This window comes from Nerophis lumbriciformis, linkage group LG21 (genome assembly GCF_033978685.3).
Source record: "Nerophis lumbriciformis linkage group LG21, RoL_Nlum_v2.1, whole genome shotgun sequence".
In the NCBI taxonomy this organism is placed as follows: Eukaryota; Metazoa; Chordata; class Actinopteri; order Syngnathiformes; family Syngnathidae; genus Nerophis; species Nerophis lumbriciformis.
The window spans coordinates 17,661,127-17,684,132 of NC_084568.2; the positions used below are offsets into that span (position 1 = coordinate 17,661,127).

At 38.3% G+C, this 23,006-nt stretch overlaps 1 protein-coding gene across 3 annotated transcripts in view; it reads left to right on the forward strand.

Moving 5' to 3' along the window:
• Positions 1–23,006, forward strand: part of rbms3 (RNA binding motif, single stranded interacting protein) — a 750,312-nt gene that overhangs the window by 146,599 nt on the left and 580,707 nt on the right. For 2 of the 3 annotated variants that reach the window (XM_061982784.2, XM_061982783.2), the window contains exon 2: positions 11,293–11,450. In XM_061982784.2, the coding sequence (XP_061838768.1) occupies positions 11,293–11,450 (158 nt within the window). The remainder of the gene's footprint in view (positions 1–11,292; positions 11,451–23,006) is intronic. The other variant, XM_061982785.2, reaches the window with a different exon arrangement.

Consider the following 23,006-nt stretch of genomic DNA (forward strand, 5'->3'; position numbering starts at 1 on the left):
TTGGACTGGAGTGCATGCCACATTTCTCGTTGTCGTCTCGTAAAATTTTGCACTGCTCCGCCCTTCTTGATTACCTCTCAAGCATATTTAATAATGTGACGTCATGTAAATACAAGCAATAAAAAAGAAAATAATACAGAATGTGCAGCAATGGAGAGATAGCTTATGCAAAGGGCTATCCAACTGCCAGCCTGCGGGCCAAAGGCGGCCCAGGAATGACACCAAGTCAGTTCAGTTTAAAACTTGGGAATGATTAACATTTTGCAGTAGATTTTCCCAAAAAATCAACTAGAGTAATATAGATCAGTGTTTCTTAACCATTGTTGGGCGACGGACATTTCTAGAGGGCCGGCCAAAAATATTGGTTCCTCAGCTGTGGTTTGCAGGGTTACTCAGTTTGTAATACACTTTTCCACCACTTGTGACAATAATGACAAAATAAAACAAACAGAAGAAATCTGGCGTAAAGTCATAGATACATTTTAAGTGCAAAAATTCTGACTAAAGCGGTGAAGCTGTAACTGAACTGTAATTTTATGGACCGTTTATTAAGAAACATGTTTTGTTATTAATTGAGTTTGTTTATTTTAGCACAACATCATTGTATGAAAATGTATTTTGTGTCAGTTTTTATGAGTCCCTTCTTATGCATTATATTTGGTAAGTACTTGTTTTTCTAATCAGCCTGACCTAAACCTAAGGTTTTCAGTGTTAAATAAATAGTAATCTTTGTTTGGCTTCACATGGTTTTATATCATTTGACAAGGTTGCAAACTGTAAGTAGGGTAAATATCATTATCGAATATGATTAAAATCAAGAGTAAGATTGCTAATTTAGTGTTAATATTTGGGTGGGCCCTTCTGTCACGGACAAGTTCGGCCCCAAGTTTCTTAATCATTGTTGGGCCGCGATCGCTTCTAGAGGGCCGGCCAAAAATATTGGTTCCTCAGCTGTGGTTTGCAGCGTTACTCAGTTTTAATACACTTTTCCACCACTTGTGACAGTAATGACAATATAAAACAAACAAAAGAAATCTGGCGTAAAGTTTTAGATACATTTTAAGTGCAAAAAATTATGACTAAAGCGGTGAAGCTGTAACTGAACTGTAATTTTATGGACCGTTTATTAAGAAACATGTTTTGTTATTAATTGAGTTTGTTTATTTTAGCACAACATCATTGTATAAAAATGTATTTTGTGTCAGTTTTTATGAGTCCCTTCTTCTGCATTATATTTGGTTAGTACTTGTTTTTCTAATCAGCCTGACTTAAGCCTAAGGTTTTCAGTGTTAAATAAATAGTAATCTTTGTTTGGCTTCACATGGTTTTATATCATTTGACAAGGTTGCAAACTGTAAGTAGGGTAGATATCATTATCGAATATGATTAAAATCAAGTGTAAGATTGCTATTAGTGTTAATATTTGGGTGGGCCCTTCTGTCATGGACAAGTTCGGCCCCAAGTTTCTTAATCATTGTTGGGCCGCGATCGCTTCCAGAGGGCCGGCCAAAAATATTGGTTCCTCAGCTGTGGTTTGCAGGGTTACTCAGTTTGTAATACACTTTTCCACCACTTGTGACAGTAATGACAATATAAAACAAACAAAAGAAATCTGGCGTAAAGTCATAGATACATTTTAAGTGCAAAAATTATGACTAAAGCGGTGAAGCTGTAACTGAACTGTAATTTTATGGACCCTTTTATTAAGAAACATGTTTTGTTATTAATTGAGTTTGTTTATTTTAGCACAACATCATTGTATGAAAATGTATTTTGTGTCCGTTTTTATGAGTCCCTTCTTGTGCATTATATTTGGTTAGTACTTGTTTTTCTAATCAGCCTGACCTAAGCCTAAGGTTTTCAGTGTTAAATAAATAGTAATCTTTGTTTGGCTTCACATGGTTTTATATCATTTGACAAGGTTGCAAACTGTAAGTAGGGTAGATATCATTATCGAATATGATTAAAATCAAGAGTAAGATTGCTAATTTAGTGTTAATATTTGGGTGGGCCCTTCTGTCATGGACAAATTCGGCCCCAAGTTTCTTAATCATTGTTGGGCCGCGATCGCTTCCAGAGGGCCGGCCAAAAATATTAGTTCCTCAGCTGTGGTTTGCAGCGTTACTCAGTTTTAATACACTTTTCCACCACTTGTGACATTAATGACAATACAAAACAAACAGAAAAAAGAAACATAAATATTAAGTGCAAAAAATATGACCAAAGCGGTGAAGATGTAACTGAACTGCAATTTTATTGACAGTTTATTAAGAAACATGTTTTGTTATTAATTGAGTTTGTTTATTTTAGCACAACATCATTGTATGAAAATGTATTTTGTGTCAGTTTTTATGAGTCCCTTCTTATGCATTATATTTGGTTAGTACTTGTTTTTCTAATCAGCCTGACCTAAGCCTAAGGTTTTCAGTGTTAAATAAATAGTAATCTTTGTTTGGCTTCACATGGTTTTATATCATTTGACAAGGTTGCAAACTGTAAGTAGGGTAGATATCATTATCGAATATGATTAAAATCAAGAGTAACATTGCTAATTTATTGTTAATATTTGGGTGGGCCCTTCTGTTATGGACAAGTTCGGCCCCAAGTTTCTTAATCATTGTTGGGCCGTGATCGCTTCTAGAGGGCCGGCCAAAATTATTGGTTCCTCAGCTGTGGTTTGCAGCGTTACTCAGTTTTAATACACTTTTCCACCACTTGTGACATTAATGACAATACAAAACAAACAGAAAAAAGAAACATAAATATTAAGCGCAAAAAATATGACAAAAGCGGTGAAGATGTAACTGAACTGTAATTTTATTGACAGTTTATTAAGAAACATGTTTTGTTATTAATTGAGTTTGTTTATTTTAGCACAACATCATTGTATGAAAATGTATTTTGTGTCAGTTTTTACGAGTCTCTTCTTGCGCATTATATCTGGTTAGTACTAATCAGCCTGACCTAATTCTTAAGTTTTCGGTGTTAATTAAATAATAATCTTGGTTTTGTTTCACATGGTTTGATATCATTGGGCACGGTTGGAAACTGTAAGTAGGTTAGATATAATTATTGAATATGATTAAAATTAAGAGTATGATTGATAATTTAGTGCTAATATTTGGGTGGGCAAGTTTGGCCACGAGTTCAAACAGGTTGAGAAACCCTGATATAGTTGATCATCTTTGGCAGGTCCTTAAAACAGCAGAGTCCTCCTGTTGTATCGAGGATCATGGACCAGTGTCAACACATTGCTTGTGTTTTAATACATGACTCTCATTTGGTTAAGTAAAACTTTTAAGGTATGACAAATCCTGGCTTTTACTGAGTGTGTCCTTTGCAGTGAATACTTGTGGTTTGCTTAGCAGGGCTATTTTTTTCCCAATAAATAAATACATTAATTGAACAGTAAATGAAAATTAACCTCATAACTTTGCTGTCATCGGCAAATTTCTATGTCCGTGTTTGTTTGTTTTCTTTGTCTCTCGCTTTCAATCCGGGTACAGGAGGGTTCACTCTGTGCACTTGAGCGCGTTTGTTCAATTAAATGAATCCCCTCTTGTCAGTCATCCACAATATTTGTCTTGGTGGATGGAGGCGGGACCGTTCCTAAAAAAATCCAAAAAAGAAATGAGAAAAATAAGGAACAAAAGTTACTTCGGACGCAGAGAGAAGAGAGAGAGTTCGACTAACTGCAGGACGAAGAAGCAGAAACCCAACTTTGCAAGGACAAGCAGAATGACAACCCAACTGAAACCCAAACTAATGCTGAGGGAAAATCATTGAGATGCTATGCGAGAAAACAAAAATTAGGCGGAAAAATCGATGATTGTAAGTCCAAATGTCCCGGGTGGGAATATTTTGGCTTCAAGCGAGTGAGAAAGATAAGCAAATTTGTTGCAAGGTGATGGCAACAAAAAAACAACAAAACAAAACACCCGACCCAGTTTACACAACTGGGGAAAAACTGCATTTCAAGATGCTCTATATTTTTTTGCTGACATAGATTGAGAGTCACTTTTATTTTTATTGGTTTACCTTTTCAGGATAATTAAAGTTATTGACCCTCCAATTCCAATGGTACTTCCGTATGAACGATATACCGTTTTTTCCAGACCATAGGGCGCACCGGATTAAAAGACGCACTGCCGATGAGCGGGTCTATTCGGGTTTATTTTCATACAAAAGGCGCACCGGATTATAGGGCGCATTAAAGGGGTCATATTATCATTATTTTTTTCCAAATTGAAAACACGTCTTTGTGGTCTACATAACATGTAATGGTGGTTCTTTGGTCAAAATGTTGCATAGATTATGTTTTACAGATCATCTTCAAGCCGCTTTCTGACAGTCGCTTCAGGATGTGCCGTTTTGTGGGCGGTCTTATTTACGTGGCTCACCTTCGACAGCGTCATCTTTGTTGTAGCGGTGTAGCGTGCAAGGATGGGAGTGGAAGAAGTGTCAAAAGATGGAGCTAACTGTTTTAATGACATTCAGACTTTACTTCAATCAATAACGGAGCAGCCTCTCCTCATCCGTCGCTCAAAAATGCAACATCAACGCCGGATATGTGTCCGGTGAAAAAGCGTCGGACCGGAACCCTCTAATAACTAAAGTTCCGTGGGTGAATTTTGTAAACCCACTACAGTGGCGAGTTTACTGACAGATATAAGTATAACTTTACACTACTTTATATTAGAAATGCCAACAGCAGAGGGTGAATGTCCTATAACAAGAAGGTAGAGAAAAAACTTATGACTACGGTGTCAGCACGGACTTCAATGGCAGACTTGCGCACATTTTCAGGTTTTATGCAGATCCCAAATACAGATCAGCAGGTACCAGAAGGTAAGAAAAGTTGGTTTTGCATAATACTGCGAAACAAAATGCCAGGCAATATGTCTGCTAATAGGACCGCCAATTTGCAGTCCTTATACACGCACCATAATAATCCATCAAGCGGTGCGCCTTCATAGCTTACCGAAGTCGTACTAAAAACATTTTGACAGATGTTTGAGTGTCGTGTGTAATGTTCTATATTCTCAATGGAACATTTGAAGTTTTAGTGGTGTTTACTGGCGTCATCTTGCAGTTCACACGTATCTCTTATGCATGACTGCCATCTATTGGTCACACTTACCATTACACCATGTACCAAATAAAATAGCTTCGAGGTCGGTAAGCACAACCAGAATAATGCCGTACATTAGGCGCACCGGGTTATAAGGCGCACTGTCCATTTTTGAGAAATTGAAATGATTTTAAAGGGGAACATTATCACAATTTCAGAATGGTTAAAACCATTAAAAATCAGTTCCCAGTGTCTTATTATATTTTTCGAAGTTTTTTTCAAAATTTTACCCATCACGCAATATCCCTAAAAAAAGCTTCAAAGTGCCTGATTTTAACCATCGTTATAAACACCCGTCCATTTTCCTGTGACGTCACATAGTGAAGCCAACACAAACAAACATGGCAGAAAGAACAGCAAGCTATAGCGACATTAGCTCGGATTCAGACTCGGAATTCAGCGGCTTAAGCGATTCAACAGATTACGCATGTATTGAAACGGATGGTTGTAGTGTGGAGGCAGGTAGCGAAAACGAAATTGAAGAAGAAACTGAAGCTATTGAGCCATATCGGTTTGAACCGTATGCAAGCGAAACCGACGAAAACGACACGACAGCCAGCAACACGGGAGAAAGCGAGGACGAATTCGGCGATCGCCTTCTAACCAACGATTGGTATGTGTTTGTTTGGCATTAAAGGAAACTAACAACTATGAACTAGGTTTACAGCATATGAAATACATTTGGCAACAACATGCACTTTGAGAGTGCAGACAGCCCAATTTTCATCAATTAATATATTCTGTAGACATACCCTCATCCGCGCTCTTTTCCTGAAAGCTGATCTGTCCAGTTTTGGAGTTGATGTAAGCAGGCCAGGGAAGCTAGGGTCGATAGGGGGATTTTTTTAGTATTACCCTTTTTGTTATGATGCATATTGAACAAAATTCATTTTTACTACTTGATGACACGTTACTAAATTGATGCAGATCACAATTTTGGTCCTTAGCGTTCTAGAAAAGTGGCTCCCAGAACAAATTAGTTGCAGGAATGAAAATCCAAACACCGTCAGAACCCGGGCCGGTACACATTCACAGCCTCACAGACAGTCAGATATAATAAAGCACTTTCCCCCCCACTCCTGTTTGTAAAAAAATCTTGCTGACCCCCATCAAGAAGTCAGAGTCACAAGTTGACTCTTATCCTTTTAAAGGCCTACTGAAATGCGATGTTCTTATTTAAACGGGGATAGCAGGTCCATTTTATGTGTCATACTTGATCATTTCGCGATATTGCCATATTTTTGCTGAAAGGATTTAGTAGAGAACATCGACGATAAAGTTCGCAACTTTTAGTCGCTGATAAAAAAGCCTTGCCTGTATCGGAAGTAGCAGACGATATGCGCGTGACGTCACAGGTTGTGGAGCTCCTCACATCTACATTGTTTACAATCATGGCCACCAGCAGCGAGAGCGATTCGGACCGAGAAAGCGACGATTTCCCCATTAATTTGAGCGAGGATGAAAGATTTGTGGATGAGGAAAGTGAGAGTGAAGGACTAGAGGGCAGTGGGAGCGATTCAGATAGGGAAGGTGCTGTGAGAGGCGGGTGGGACCTGATATTCAGCTGGGAATGACTAAAACAGTAAATAAACACAAGACATATATATACTCTATTAGCCACAACACAACCAGGCTTGTATTTAATATGCCACAAATTAATCCCGCATAACAAACACCTCCCCCCTCCCGTCCATATAACCCGCCAATACAACTCAAACACCTGCACAACACACTCAATCCCACAGCCCAAAGTACCGTTCACCTCCCCAAAGTTCATACAGCACATATATTTCCCCAAAGTCCCCAAAGTTACGTACGTGACATGCACATAGCGGCACGCACGTACGGGCAAGCGATCAAATGTTTGGAAGCCGCAGCTGCATGTGTACTCACGGTACCGCGTCTGCATATCCAACTCAAAGTCCTCCTGGTAAGAGTCTCTGTTGTCCCAGTCCTCCACAGGAGCTTGACTGTCATCTTCCGGGAATGTAAACAATGAAACACCGGCTGTGTTTGTGTTGCTGCAGCCGCCCCCAATACACCGCTTCCCACCTACAGCTTTCTTCTTTGCTGTCTCCATTGTTCATTGAACAAATTGCAAAAGATTCACCAACACAGATGTCCAGAATACTGTGGAATTTTGCGATGAAAACAGACGACCTAATAGCTGGCCACCATGTTGTCCCAAAATGTCCTCTACAATCCGTGACGTCACGTGCCGGCGTCATCATACCGAGAGGTTTTCAGCAGGATATTTTGCGCGAAATTTAAAATTGCACTTTAGTAAGCTAACCCGGCCGTATTGGCATGTGTTGCAATGTTAAGATTTCATCATTGATATATAAACTATCAGACTGCGTGGTCGGTAGTAGTGGGTTTCAGTAGGCCTTTAACTCCTCTTTTGGTTGTGATGGTTTAAGAGTCAATTGTACTGAACTCTCTGTTTTCTGTGTGTGTGTGTGTGTGTGTGTGTGTGTGTGTGTGTGTGTGTGTGTGTGTGTGCACAATGTAAATGTTGGTCCAGTCTGTGTGTGTCCAGCCCTGGGAGTGGATGCCCATTAGTTCCACTTAGCTCAGCATGATAATTGGCCGTCCACTGATAGAAGGGGCTCCCTCTTCATGCTCGGTGCACCCCTGGTACTTTGTCAGAAGGACTTGGAGGGGACATGCTGGCATGACACATGCTTAAAATAGCGCTTAAAATCAGCCATGCTCCAGCAACTGCTGTTTACATGTGAGGGGTAATGGTGTGTGTTTATAAATGTGTGTGTTTCATGCACAGGATGGGGTTGGTATGGTTCTCCGTGCGGGGTTGCAACGGGTTAACCCGGGTAATCATATGTGAAATTTAGTCATGTGATCTTTATTTGCTTTTATTATTTCCTATGTATCGCCCCACTTTTCTCACACGCCTGCTTTTTCTTTATCCGTTTCAAACCCGATTGCCCCTCCACGTCAATATGCGCTGTATCCCTGCAATAGGCTTTTAGACGTAAATAGCAGTGAGCCAGCAACCCTGCACACTTTCAGCATAAATCTACACTAACAGCGCGGCCGGCGCATCAAGAGGGGAATTGCATATTCAATACACTTTGGAGGATGGAGGTGATATCAAAACGAGACATTCAGGGTGGGATATTTATGAAATCGTTTGGAGGAGATTGCCGCATCAAGAAGTGAGACCTTTAGGGGGTCCCGACCGTGGCAGCGTGATGGAATTGGTTTTAAGGGTACGAGTCGTAAGTAGGAAGTAACACTATTTCAACATGGAGTGGAACCTTGAAAAAAGGTCAAAACAGTTGCAACTTTCCAAGGCAAATATACAAACCCCGTTGCCATATGAGTTGGGAAATTGTGTTAGATGTAAATATAAACGGAATACAATGATTTGCAAATCATTTTCAACCCATATTCAGTTCATTTGATGTTCAAACTGATAAACATTTTTTTTTTTTTTGCAAATAATCATTAACTTTAGAATTTGATGCCAGCAACACGTGACAAAGAAGTTGGGAAAGGTGGCAATAAATACTGATAAAGTTGAGGAATGCTCATCAAACACTTATTCGGAACATCCCACAGGTGGACAGGCTAATTGGGAACAGGTGGGTGCCATGATTGGGTATAAAAGTAGATTCCATGAAATGCTCAGTCATTCACAAACAATGATGGGGCGAGGGTCACCACTTTGTCAACAAATGCGTGAGCAAATTGTTGAACAGTTTAAGAAAAACTTTTCTCAAGCAGCTATTGCAAGGAATTTAGGGATTTCACCATCTACGGTCCGTAATATCATCAAAGGGTTCAGAGAATCTGGAGAAATCACTGCACGTAAGCAGCTAAGCCCGTGACCTTCGATCCCTCAGGCTGTACTGCATCAACAAGCGACATCGGTGTGTAAAGGATATCACCACATGGGGTCAGAACCACTTCAGAAACCCACTGTCAGTAACTACAGTTGGTCGCTACATCTGTAAGTGCAAGTAAAACTCTCCTATGCAAGGCGAAAACCGTTTATCAACAACACCCAGAAACGCCGTCGGCTTCGCTGGGCCTGAGCTCATCTAAGATGGACTGATATAAAGTGGATCAGTGTTCTGTGGTCTGACGAGTCCACATTTCCAATTGTTTTTGGAAACTGTGGACGTTGTGTCCTCCGGACCAAAGAGGAAAAGAACCATCCGGATTGTTATAGGCGCAAAGTTCAAAAGCCAGCATCTGTGATGGTATGGGGGTGTATCAGTGCCCAAGACAAGGGTAACTTACACATCTGTGAAGGCGCCATTAATGCTGAAAGGTACATACAGGTTTTGGAGCAACAAAACTTGCCATCCAAGCAACGTTACCATGGACGCCCCTGCTTATTTCAGCAAGACAATGCCAAGCCACGTGTTACATCAATGTGGCTTCATAGTAAAAGAGTGCGGGTACTAGACTGGCCTGCCTGTAGTCCAGACCTGTCTCCCATTGAAAATGTGTGGCGCAATATGAAGCCTAAAATACCACAACGGAGACCCCCGGACTGTTGAACAACTTAAGCTGTACATCAAGCAAGAATGGGAAAGAATTCCACCTGAGAAGCTTAAAAAATGTGTCTCCTCAGTTCCCAAACTTTTACAGAGTGTTGTTAAAAGGAAAGGCCATGTAACACAGTGGTGAACATGCCCTTTCCCAACTACTTTGGCACGTGGTGCAGCCATGAAATTCTAAGTTAATTATTATTTGCTAAAAAAATAAATAAAATGTATGAGTTTGAACATCAAATATCTTGTCTTTGTAGTGCATTCAACTCAATATGGGTTTCAACTTTTTTCAATTGAATAGACTGTAAAGACAAGATATTTAACGTTTGAACAGGAAAACTTGTATTTTTTGCAAATATTAGCTCATTTGGAATTTGATGCCTGCAACATGTTTCAAAAAAGCTGGCACAAGTGGCAAAAACGACTGAGAAAGTTGAGGAATGCTCATCAAACACTTATTCGGAACATCACAAAGGTGAACAGGCAAATTGGGAACGGGTGGGTGCCATGATTGGGTATAAAAGCAGGGATGGGGCAAGGGTCACCCCTTTGTGAACAAATGCGTGAGAAAATTGTCAAACAGTTCATAAAAACATATCTCAACGGCAGTGCGCTTTATAATCCGGTGTGCCCTATGGTCCGGAAAAATTGGTAGTTTTACTCCTAACTACAAGCATACATTGCATGTTGGTCGTGGGCTTTTGTTTGGGTAAAATATGGTAGATTGATTATCATTTAACTTGTTATGTGAGGTGCTTTCAAAGTCATAAGATTAAGGGTTCTAATCCCTGTTTGGCCAACCCGTGTGTGTATGTGTATGTTGTTTGTTTGTAGTACTTCGACTTCCTCCCACATTACAAAAATGTTCAAGGTAAAAAAGATTTTCAAGGTAAAAAATGATTTTCAGGGTTAAAAAAATGTTTTCAAGGTAAAAAATGATTTTCAGGGTTAAAAAAATGTTTTCAAGGTAAAAAATGATTTTCAGGGTTAAAAAAATGTTTTCAAGGTAAAAAATGTTTTCAAGGTAAAAAATGATTTTCAATGTAAAAAATGATTTTCAAGGTAAAAAAATGATTTTTAAGGTAAAAAATGATTTTTAAGGTAAAACATTTTTTTCAAGGTAAAAAATGATTTTCAAGGTAAAATATTATTTTCAGGGTAAAAAAAAAAATTTTCAAGGTAAAAAAGTTTTTTCAAGGTAAAAAATTATTTTCAAGGTAAAAAATGAATTTCAGGGTAAAAAATGATTTTCAAAGAAAAAAAATATTTTTAAGGTAAAAAATGATTTTTAAGGTAAAACATTTTTTTAAGGTAAAAAATGATTTTTAAGGTAAAAAATAATTTTCAAGGTAAAAAATGATTTTTAAGGTAAAAAAATACTTTCAAGGTAAACATTTTCAAGGTAAAAAAAATGTTTTCAAGGTAAACATTTTTTTCAAGGTATAAAAGTAAAGTAAAAAATGATTTTTTTAGTAAAAACATTATTTTCAGGGTAAAAAAACATTTTCAAGGTAAAAAATTATTTTCAAGGTAAAAAATTATTTTTAAGGTAAAAAATTATTTTTAAGGTAAACACATTTTTTCAAGGTAAAAAATGATTTTTAACTGCAAACCACAACTGAAAATGTCTATTCTCAGCAGGCCTATGCTCCACCCCCTCACCCCATGGCTCCTCCCAGCCCCAGCACCAACAGCTGCAGCCAGGGAGGGGCGGAGCAGCTGAGCAAGACCAACCTGTACATCCGAGGCCTGCCACCTGGGACCACCGACCAGGACCTCATCAAGCTCTGCCAGCCGTGAGTACTAGGACCGCCTGCAGAGTACACAGACTCCTAATCCTTAATATGAAAGGTTCACACTTAAAAGTACCACTTTCACCACATTAGGTGTGGTGAAATGACCCTTTGTGTTTGACCCATCCCCTTGTTCCACCCCCTGGGAGGTGAAGGGAGCAGTGAGCAGCAGCGGTGGCCGCGCTCGGGAATCATTTTGGTGATTTAACCCCCAATTCCAACCCTTAATGCTGAGTGCCAAGCATGGAGTTAATGGGTCCCATTTCTATAGTCTTTGGTATGACTCGGCCGGGTTCTGAACTCACGACCTACCGATCTCAGGGCGGACACTCTTAACCACAAGGCCACTGAGCAGGTCAAAACTGTGGTTAAAATGGTCTTAAAAATGGTGTGCTTCTTTTTGCTAGCTTTTGCAGTGCTTCAAGAGTACAAATGTGCTAACAAAACCTTAAGAACAAATGCCATATCCATGCTAAATAAAAAGTGGAGATTTAAACCATGAGTGGCACGCCTAGCCCACACTTTCACTTTGTGCTAGGGTGGCGCCATACAGACAATGAACGATATACCGTATTTTCCGGACCGTAGGGCGCAGCGGATTATAAGGCGCACTGTGGATGAGCGGGTCTAGTCGGGTCTATTTTCATCCAAAAGGCGCACCGGATTATAGGGCGCATTAAAAGGGGTCATATTACATATTTTTTTTCTAAATTGGAAAAATAAAGGTCTGACCGGAACTCTAATATCTAAAGTTCCTTGGATGAATAATGTAAACTCACTACACCGGTATGTTTTAGTGCTTTCATTGCGAGCTTACTGACAGATATAAGTAAGAACTTTACACTACTTTATATTAGAAATGGCAACAGTGGAGGATGAATACCCCATAACAAGAAGATAGAGAAAAAGAAGATGCTTATCGACCACAGACGCGGGAACATTTTCAGGACTAATGCAGATCCCAAATACAGATCAGCAGGTACCAGAAGGTAAGAAAAGTTGCTTTTGCATAATATTGCGAAACAAAATGCCAGACAATGTCATACCTTATACACACACCATAATAATACTCGTATGTTGAAGCACAGTACAATTCATCAAGTGGTGTGGCTTCACAGCTTACCAAAGTCGTACTCAAACATTTTGATAGATTTTTGAAAGCCGTGTGTAATGTTCTATATTTTCAATGGAACATATAACATGTTGGTGTTGTTTACTTGAGTCATATTGCAGTCTACACGTATCTTTTACTTGTGACTGCCATCATATTGCAGTCTACACATATCTCTAATGTGTGACTGCCATCTACTGGTCACACTAATCATTACACCATGTCCCAAATAACAAATCTTCAAGGTCGGTAAACACAACCAAAAATATTCCGTACATTAGGCACTTTGGGTTATAAGGCGCACTGTCGAGTTTTGAGGAAAATAAAAGGATTTTATGTGCGCCGAAAAAAAAGGTAAATGCCATACATTTAGCCGATGATAGACTATTTCATGATATCACGATAATGCATGTAGATGATACATATTTAGCATCGAAAAGCAAAATAAGGCATCCTCAATGCAATGTAGCATCCTTGCTAGCGAGTTATCAGCTAATATCCCTGAACAGTGCAGCTTCCAAATCACTCATTCTCGCCAACATGGCGTCCCAGTGTCATTATCACTGAAAGACAAGAGGACAAGGAATAGCTAAACATCCTAATGTACACTATACAATGAGGATGTAAAAGGTATTATGATAAACAACGGTAAAACTTCCCATGGTTACGATTGCCGTTTTAAATTAAAATGAACGTAAAACCGTAATTGTAACACTGATACATTTACGGAACAGTGACGCTGCTCATTTGCTGGAGAATTGCCACAAAACACATTTTAAGATATTTAACATTACTGCCATCTGGCGGCTAAAGTGGATAGTGCATCTCCCCAATTTGTAACGTTTCATGTGTCAGGGAAACCGCAACGAATGTGGCCATATGAATCCCCTTCCTACTGAATATTTTTCCTGGATGTTGAAAGGATGTTGATGAGGTGGTTGACAAACAATCACTTTATAAAAATGGAAAAAACACACCAAAACAACATCTGCAGCCATCTCACCTAAATTGCATACTTTCTCTTCTGTCTACCCAGCGCTCATCCAATCACCATTCAGGACACATTCAGTGACTATCAAACTGTGGGAAAACACAACTCTAAAGTAGGAATGAACAACAACGTTTTTTTACACATTGTATTCCCACAAGAAATGTCCAACTATACAACAAAACATACATACATATATATATATATATATATATATATATATATATATATATATATATATATATATATATATATATATATATATATATATATATATATATATATATATATACAGTATCTGTTCTCATGTGCATATGCATTTTGTCACAGCCAGAAAAAAAAACAATCTCTGATTACTGGCACATACTGTAACACCTCTGTTCATTTATATACAAAACCCAAAACCAGTGAAGTTGGTACATTGTGTAAATCGTAAATAAAAACAGAAATACAATGATTTGCAAATACTTCTCAACTTATATTCAATTGAATAGACTGCAAAGACAAGATATGTAATGTTCGAACTGATAAACTTTTTTATTTTTTATTTTTTATTTTTTTTCAAATAACCTTTAATTTCGAATTTAATGGCAGCAACACATTGAAAAAAAGTTGGCACAGGGGCATTTTTACCACTGTGTTATATGGCCTTTCCTTTTAACAACACTCAGTAAACGTTTGGGAACTGAGGAGACCAATTTTTGAAGCTTTTCAGGTGAAATTATTTCCCATTCTTGCTTGATGTACAGCTTAAGTTGTTCAACAGTCCGGGGTCTCCGTTGTGGTATTTTAGGCTTCATAATGTGGCACGCATTTTCAATGGGAGACAGGTCTGGACTACAGGCAGGCCAGTCTAGTACCCGCGCTCTTTTACTATGAAGCTAGGCTGTTCTAACACATGGCTTGGCATTGTCTTGCTAAAATAAGCAGGGGCGTCCATGAAAAAGACGTTGCTTGGATGGCAACATATGTTGCTCCAAAACCTGTATGTACCTTTCATTATTAATGGTGCCTTCACAGATGTGCAAATTACCCATGCCTTGGGCACTAATACACCCCCATACCATCACAGATGCTGGCTTTTGAACTTTGCGCCTAGAACAATCCGGATGGTTCTTTTCCTCTTTGGTCCTAAGGACACAATGTCCACAGTTCCCAAAAACAATTTGAAATGTGGACTCGTCAGACCACAGAACACTTTTCTACTTTGTATCAGTCCATCTTAGATGAGCTCCGGCCCAGCAAAGTCGGCAGTGTTTCTGGGTGTTGTTGATAAATCACTTTTGCTTTGCATAGTAGAGTTTTAACTTGCACTTTTGACCAACTGTAGTTACTGACAGTGGTTTTCTGAAGTGTTCCTGAGCTCATGTGGTGATATTCTTTACACACTGTTGTCACTTTTTCAGTACCGCCTGAGGGATCAGATGTCCGTAATATCATTGCTTATGTGCAGTGATTTCTCCAGATTCTCTGAACCTTTTGATGATATTACGGACCGTAGATAATGAAACCCCTAAATTTCTTGCAATAGCTCTTTGAGAAATGTTGTTCTGAAACTGTTGGACAATTTGTTCACGCATTTGTTCACAAAGTGGTGACCCTCGCCCCATTTTTGTTTGTGAATGACTGAGCATTTCATGGAAGCTGTTTTTATACCCAATCATGGCACCCACCTGTTCCCAATTAGCCTGTTCACCTGTGGGATGTTCCAAATAAGTGTTAGATGAGGAATCCATCAGCTTTCTCAGTCTATTTTGCCACTTGTGCCAGCTTTTTTGAAACATGTTGCAGGCATCAAATTCCAAATGAGCTAATATTTGCAGAAAATAACCTTTTTCAGTTCTAACATTAAGCATCTGGTCTTTGCAGTCTATTCAATTGAATATAGGTTGAAAAGGATTTGCAAATCATTGTATTGTGTTTTTATTTACCATTTACATAACGTTCCAACTTCCCTGGTTTATGGGTTTGTAATACCAAGAGTCAAAACATTATATTTGGAGATAAATATGTCATTATGGTTCTCCATCTATTGGTGCTGGTTTTTACAGTCATTGCTGTTTTTCACCACAGGATGCAATTAGGCTCTCAAAATGCCAATATAAGCCGACTAAAGTGCAATCACCGAAGGACAAAATCACAAAAGGTCGTGCACGACAGAAAATAACAAAAGGTCACGTTTAATCTTGTACACTGTGACCAACTATTTGTTGTGAATTTTAGCCACAAAAATGTACTCGTACATTCCTGCAAAATGTTCTTGGCGGACGAGTCACTCACTCCTGCCTGTGCAGAGCCCAAAAAAGCCTAATACAGCCCAGATTGGACCACCTCCCCCAGGAATGTCAGACCAAGACCTCATCAAGCTGGAACACACAGTCAGAATCGCGCACATCAAAACGAACACGCCTGCACCGGCAGATTTATTCAGTTCCATTAAGCGTTTATAATTGTGGAAAAAGGGGTCAAGATCATTAATGGAGGTAGAGATTGTGAAATAAAAGCCTCAAACATGTCTGTGCAGTTGCATAATACTTTATTGGTCATATTTCCAGAAATGTGCTGGCGCGGTGTAGCCAATTATTTAGTGATTCCTTGGAGATGGGAACATGCTGTCCAGTGTGTTTGGTAACGCTCCCAGTGGCCATGTCATAAGTCAAGCAATAACTCTTATTGACGCAGTCTGTTTTGGGACGTTGGACAACCTCTGGTTTGTTCACATTTCCGGGATGTAATGAAAACAATCTGTTCAAACTGGTGCCCCGTTGAGTAGGAACATTCTTACTTGTCACTTTGTCGCTTTGTGTGGCCCGATCTAAAAGTTGACGGTTTTAAACCAAACAAAAAATATTGTTGATTTTTTTCAAAAGCTTAGCCCATGGTCATGTGGCTCTCCTCGTGATTGTGGCCCTAAACAACCACTAAGGGCCTGAACTACTTAAGCAGGCCTATTCAACTGGCGGCCCACGGACCACATCCATCTGCCAAAGCTTTTCATTCGGTCCGCCGAACATGGCATCAATAGGCTTGAAGAAACCATTAAAACTAGGGTTGATCATGTATGCAGAAGTCCCGCCACCCCACAGGGGGCAACAGCGAGGCATATGTATCACAATGAAGCAGCTGTGGGGTGAGTAGAAGAAGACTACCGTATTTTTCGGAGTATAAATCGCACCGGAGTATAAGTCGCACCTGCTGAAAATGCATAATAAAGAAGGAAAAAAACATGTTTAAGTCGCACTGGAGCCCGGCCAAACTATGAAAAAAACTGCGACTTATAGTCCGAAAAATACAGTACTCATTCAACCCTGGAAAAATATCAAAATAAATTGCAAAAATCAGCCTTTTAAAAATGACTGGACAACAAAGTATGAACGCTCTGTTGTGTAATTTTTTTTCTGGCGGACCTTTTTAAGCTACGGACACAGTGATCCAGACAATGCACTGTGTGTGTGTGTGTATATGTATATATATATATATATATATGTATGTATGTATGTGTGTGTGTGTGTGTGTGTGTGTGTGTGTGTGTGTGTATACAGTATATATATATATATATATATATGTGTGTACATATATATATATATATATATACATATATATATATATATATATATATATATATATATATATGTATGTGTGGGAAAAAATCACAAGACTATTTAATCTCTACAGGCCTGTTTCATGAGGGGGGGTACCCTCAATCGTCAGGAAAAAAATCTCCTGACGATTGAGGGTACCCCCCCTCATGAAACAGGCCTGTAGAGATGAAATAGTCTTGTGATTTTTTCCCACACATACATATATTGCGCTCTACTACGGTATCGAGCACTATTTTTTGGATAACCTTATTAAGACATATATATATATATATATATATATATATATATATATATATATATATTTATATATATATAATATATATATATGTATATATATATATATATGAGTGTGTATATATATATATATATATATATATATATATATATATATATATATATATATATATATATATATATATATATATATATATATAGTCAAGGTTTCTGTGGTTTGTCCGGTATACAATGCTCAATACCGGGTAAAGCGGAATATATATATATATATATATATATATATATATATATATATATATATATATATAGGTCAGAAAAATACACGGAGGCTATATCATCCCTACAAGCCTGTTTCTCAGATTTTATAAAATAAAATAAAATCCCCTAAAAAGCAAAGATGAAGCAAAAATTGAGCTGTTTGGCCACAATTCCCAGCAATATGTTTGGAGGAGAAAGGGTGAGGCTTTTAATCCCAGGAACACCATGTCTACTGTCAAGCATGGTGGTGGTAGTATTATGCTCTGGGCCTGTTTTGCTGCCAATGGAAATGGTGCTTTACACAGCACACACAGTAAATGGGACAAGGAAAAAGGAGGTTTACCTCCAAATTCTTCAGGACAACCTAAAATCATCAGCCCGGAGGTTGGGTCTTGGGCGCAGTTGGGTGTTCCAACAGGACAATGACCCCAAACACACGTCAAAAGTGGTAAAGGAATGGCTAAATCAGGCTAGAATTAAGGTTTTAGAATGACCTTCCCAAAGTCATGACTTAAATGTGTGGACAATGCTGAAGAAACAAGTCCATGTCAGAAAACCAACAAATTCAGCTGAACTGCACCAATTTTGTCAAGAGGAGTGGTCAAAAATTCAACCAGAAGCTTGTGGATGGCTACCAAAAGCGCCGTATTGCAGTGAAACTTGCCAAGGGACATGTAACCAAATATTAACATTGCTGTATGTATACTTTTGACCCAGCAGATTTGGTCACATTTTCAGTAGACCCATAATAAATTCATAAAAGAACCAAACTTCATGAATGTTTTATGTGACCAACAAGTATGTGCTCCAATCACTCTATCACAAAATAATAAGAGTTGTAGAAATTATTGGAAACTCAAGACAGCCATGACATTATGTCCTCTACTGGTGTATGTAAACTTTTGACCTCGACTGTAAATATAAGCCACCCACTGCTTTTCGCAAAAGTAATTTTTTTTACTGGCATGCCATTGACTTACCTCACTGTCCTCGGGTAGAAACGTGTCGTCTTTCCACCACGTTTTCCTATCCCCATCCGTCTTTATGGATATGCATATTTCCTGCCAAAGTGCCCCCAAGGTTGCCCGAGGTGTACTGTGCCAGTAAAAATCCACTGCCACTGAAACTAATTAGTAGCAGCGGCAAGCGGGTGTAAGCATTCCACAAAAGGTCAGATTGTGATGTTGGCGGTACCCCCTCTCACAGGCTATATATCTCATGCTGTACAACGTTTGACACAAATGCTGGCTAACAATGGCTGTGTGGTTATAGGGTGTTTGGAATATGTTCTTAAATCAGCTGGCTTTTTTTCCGTATCAGCATTATGAGCTCGCTGCCCTTTCGAGAATGTGTGTCTACGCGTACGACATTGTGAGGGAAGCCGATCGTTCGGCTTTGATTTGTCGAATCGCACACTCGCGGTGAAACACTGGTTCGTCTCTATCTCAATCGCAGGTGTGCCACCGCCACACTGGTTCATTCTTAACAGCAGGCCACATTGTTGCTGAAGAAAGGTGTTGCACACCTTCTAAAGCAGGGGTCCCCAAACAACGGTCCAGGGACCGGTACCAGTCCGTGAAGCATTTGCTACGGGGCCGGATAGAAGTAACAAATACTTAAGAGTTATTTGGACACAAGGGGAACATATTCTAAGTAACAAAGACTTAATTTAGAGTTATTTGGTTAGAGGGTTAGGGTTACTGGTTGTATAATAAGGCCATGCAGAATAAGGCATTAATAAGTACCGTATTTTTCGGAATATAAGTCGCACCGGAGTATAAGTCGCACCTACCGAAAATGCATAATAAAGAAGGAAAACAACATATATAAGTCGCACTGGAGTATAAGTCGCATTTTTTGGGGAAATGTATTTGATAAAAGCCAACACCAAGAATAGATATTTGAAAGGCAATTTAAAATAAATAAAGAATAGTGAACAACAGGCTGAGGCATAAATAACCACCTGAGAACGTGCCTGGTATGTTAACGTAACATATTATGGTAAGAGTCATTCAAATAACTATAACATATAGAACATGCTATACGTTTACCAAACAATCTGTCACTCCTAATCGCTAAATCCCATGAAATCTTATTCGTCTAGTGTCTTACGTGAATGAGCTATATAATATTATTTGATATTTTACGGTAATGTGTTAATCATTTCACACATAAGTCGCTCCTGAGTATAAGTCGCACCCCCGGCCAAACAATGAAAAAAACTGTGACTTATTGTCCAAAAAATATGGTTCTTACTAATGACTAATTAAGAGCCAATATGTTATTAATTTGCATGTTAATAAGCAACTAATTAATGATGAATATGTTCCCCATAATAAAGTGTTACCAATACCTTTTTTTTCGGGGTATAAGTCCCACCTGCCGAAAATGCATAATAAAGAAGGAAAAAAAACATATATAAGTCGCACTGGAGTATAAGTCCCATTTTTTGGGGAAATGTATTTGATAAAACCCAACACCAAGAATAGACATTTGAAAGGCAATTTAAAATAAATAAAGAATTGTGAACAACAGGCTGAATAAGTGTACGTTATATGAGGCATAAATAACCAACTGAGAACGTGCCTGGTATGTTAACGTAACATATTATGGTAAGAGTCATAACATATAGAACATGCTATACGTTTACCAAACAATCTGTCACTCCTAATCGCTAAATCCCATGAAATCTTATTTGTCTAGTCTCTTACGTGAATGAGCTAAATAATATTATTTGATATTTTACGGTAATGTGTTAATCATTTCACACATAAGTCGCTCCTGAGTATAAGTCGCACCCCCGGCCAAACAATGAAAAAAACTGTGACTTATTGTCCAAAAAATACGGTACTTACTAATGACTAATTAAGAGCCAATATGTTATTAATTTGCATGTTAATAAGCAACTAATTAATGATGAATATGTTCCCCACACTAAAGTGTTACCAATACCGTATTTTTCGGAGTATAAGTCGCACCTGCCAAAAATGCATAATAAAGAAGGAAAAAAAAACATATATAAGTCGCACTGGAGTATAAGTCGCATTTTTGGGGGAAATGTATTTAATAAAACCCAACACCATGAATAGATATTTGAAAGGCAATTTAAAATAAATGAAAAATAGTGAACAACAGGCTGACTAAGTGTACGTTATATGAGGCATAAATAACCAACTGAGAACGTGCCTGGTATGTTAACGTAACATATTATGGTAAGAGTCATTCAAATAACTATAACATATAGAACATGCTATATGTTTACCAAACAATATGTCACTCCTAATCGCTAAATCCCATGAAATCGTATACGTCTAGTCTCTTACGTGAATGAGCTAAATAATATTATTTGATATTTTACGATAATGTGTTAATAATTTCACACATAAGTCGCTCCTGAGTATAAGTCGCACCCCTGGCCAAACTATGAAAAAAACTGAGACTTATAGCCCGAAAAATACGGTAATTTATAAAGGACTGCATTTTCTCCGACTTAACTTTGGCCAGTCCCACTAGACCAGGGGTGTCAAACTTGTTTTCATTGAGGGCCACACCGCAGTCACGGCTGCCAATAGAGGGCCGATTGTAACAGTAAATAATTAATGAATTTGCCGATTAATTTTAATATTTTACAATTTTTTTTACGTAAAGAGTAAAACAAGTCTGTAGATTTGACCACTGTTTTTTACAGGGGAAAAAAACTGGCAGCTTAGTTGCCAGACTTTTACTGTAAAATATATGGGGTTATTTTATTATCATTATTTTTAGTGAAGTGAATTATATTTATATAGCACTTTTCTCTAATCAAGTCAAGTCAAGTCAACTTTATTTATATAACACGTTTACGACAACTTTTAAATTGAACCAAAGTGCTTTACAGGTTAAAAAAGCCTAGAGCAAAAAACAAAACAACAAAACAAAGAATGTAAACAAGAGTGCAAAAACAATACGATAAAAAATTTGCTAAATAATAATAATGAAAGTGACTCAAAGCGCTTTACATAGTGAAACCCAATATCTAAGTTACATTTAAACCAGTGTGGGTGGCAATGGGAGCAGGTGGGTAAAGTGTCTTGCCCAAGGACACAACGGCAGTGACTAGGATGGCGTAAGCGAGGATCGAACCTGGAACCCTCAAGTTGCTGGCACGGCCACTCTACCAACTGAGCTATACCGCCCCAACATATCACTACAACATATTACTGAAAATAGAAAAACATACCGCTGTTTAATTTTAATTTTGCAACTCAGCTGCCAGTTTTTTTACCATAATAAAATGCGGTACCATAAAATCATCAACCCTGGATTAAAAAACAAACAAACCGACAGCTCAGTTAATAGAATTGTACTTAAAGTAATGTGCTGTAAAAAAAGCTCCCTAAATTTTTCTGTAAAATCTATTGGTCATTTTTATAGTGTACAATTTGATGGATAACTTGCTTCAAAACCATAAGTTAAGCAGATATTTAATTATTTATTTGGATTTTGACCAACAAATTTAGATAATATAATATTTGTTGCAATATTGGACACACTTTGTTTTCCCCTGCCAAACTAGAAAAAAAAAAAACTTTAGTAAGAAAATAAAAAAGTAAAGAAAGAAATAATAAGGTATTTTATTGACACATATTATTTCCAGGCTTTTGCGGGCCATATAAAATGACGTGGAGGGCCAGATCTGAGTTTGGCACCTGTGCACTAGACACACCAATGAGCTTGTTTATAGATGTACAATAAAACTCCTCATAGGAAGTTGCCATTTGTTCTAACTTTGTGAAATGATACAATGCACATTAATGCACATGTGCATTAATGTGCATTAATTTGCATTAAAGGCCTACTGAAATGCGATTTTCTTATTTAAACGGGGATAGCAGGTCCATTCTATGTGTCATTTTGCAATATTGCCATATTTTTGCTGAAAGGATTTAGTAGAGAACATCGACGATAAAGTTCGCAACTTTTGGTCGCTGATAAAAAAGCCTTGCCTGTACCGGAAGTAGCAGACGAGTAGCGTGACGTCACAGGTTGTGGAGCTCCTCACATCCACACATTGTTTACAATCATGGCCACCAACAGCGAGAGCGATTCGGACCGAGAAAGCGACAATTTCCCCATTAATTTGAGCGAGGATGAAAGATTTGTGGATGAGGAAAGTGAGAGTGAAGGACAAGAGGGCAGTGGGAGCGATTCAGATAGGGAAGATGCTGTGAGAGGCGGGTGGGACCTGATATTCAGCTGGGAATGACTAAAACAGTAAATAAACACAAGACATATATATACTCTATTAGCCACAACACAACCAGGCTTATATTTAATATGCCACAAATTCATCCCGCATAACAAACACCTCCCCCCTCCCGTCCATA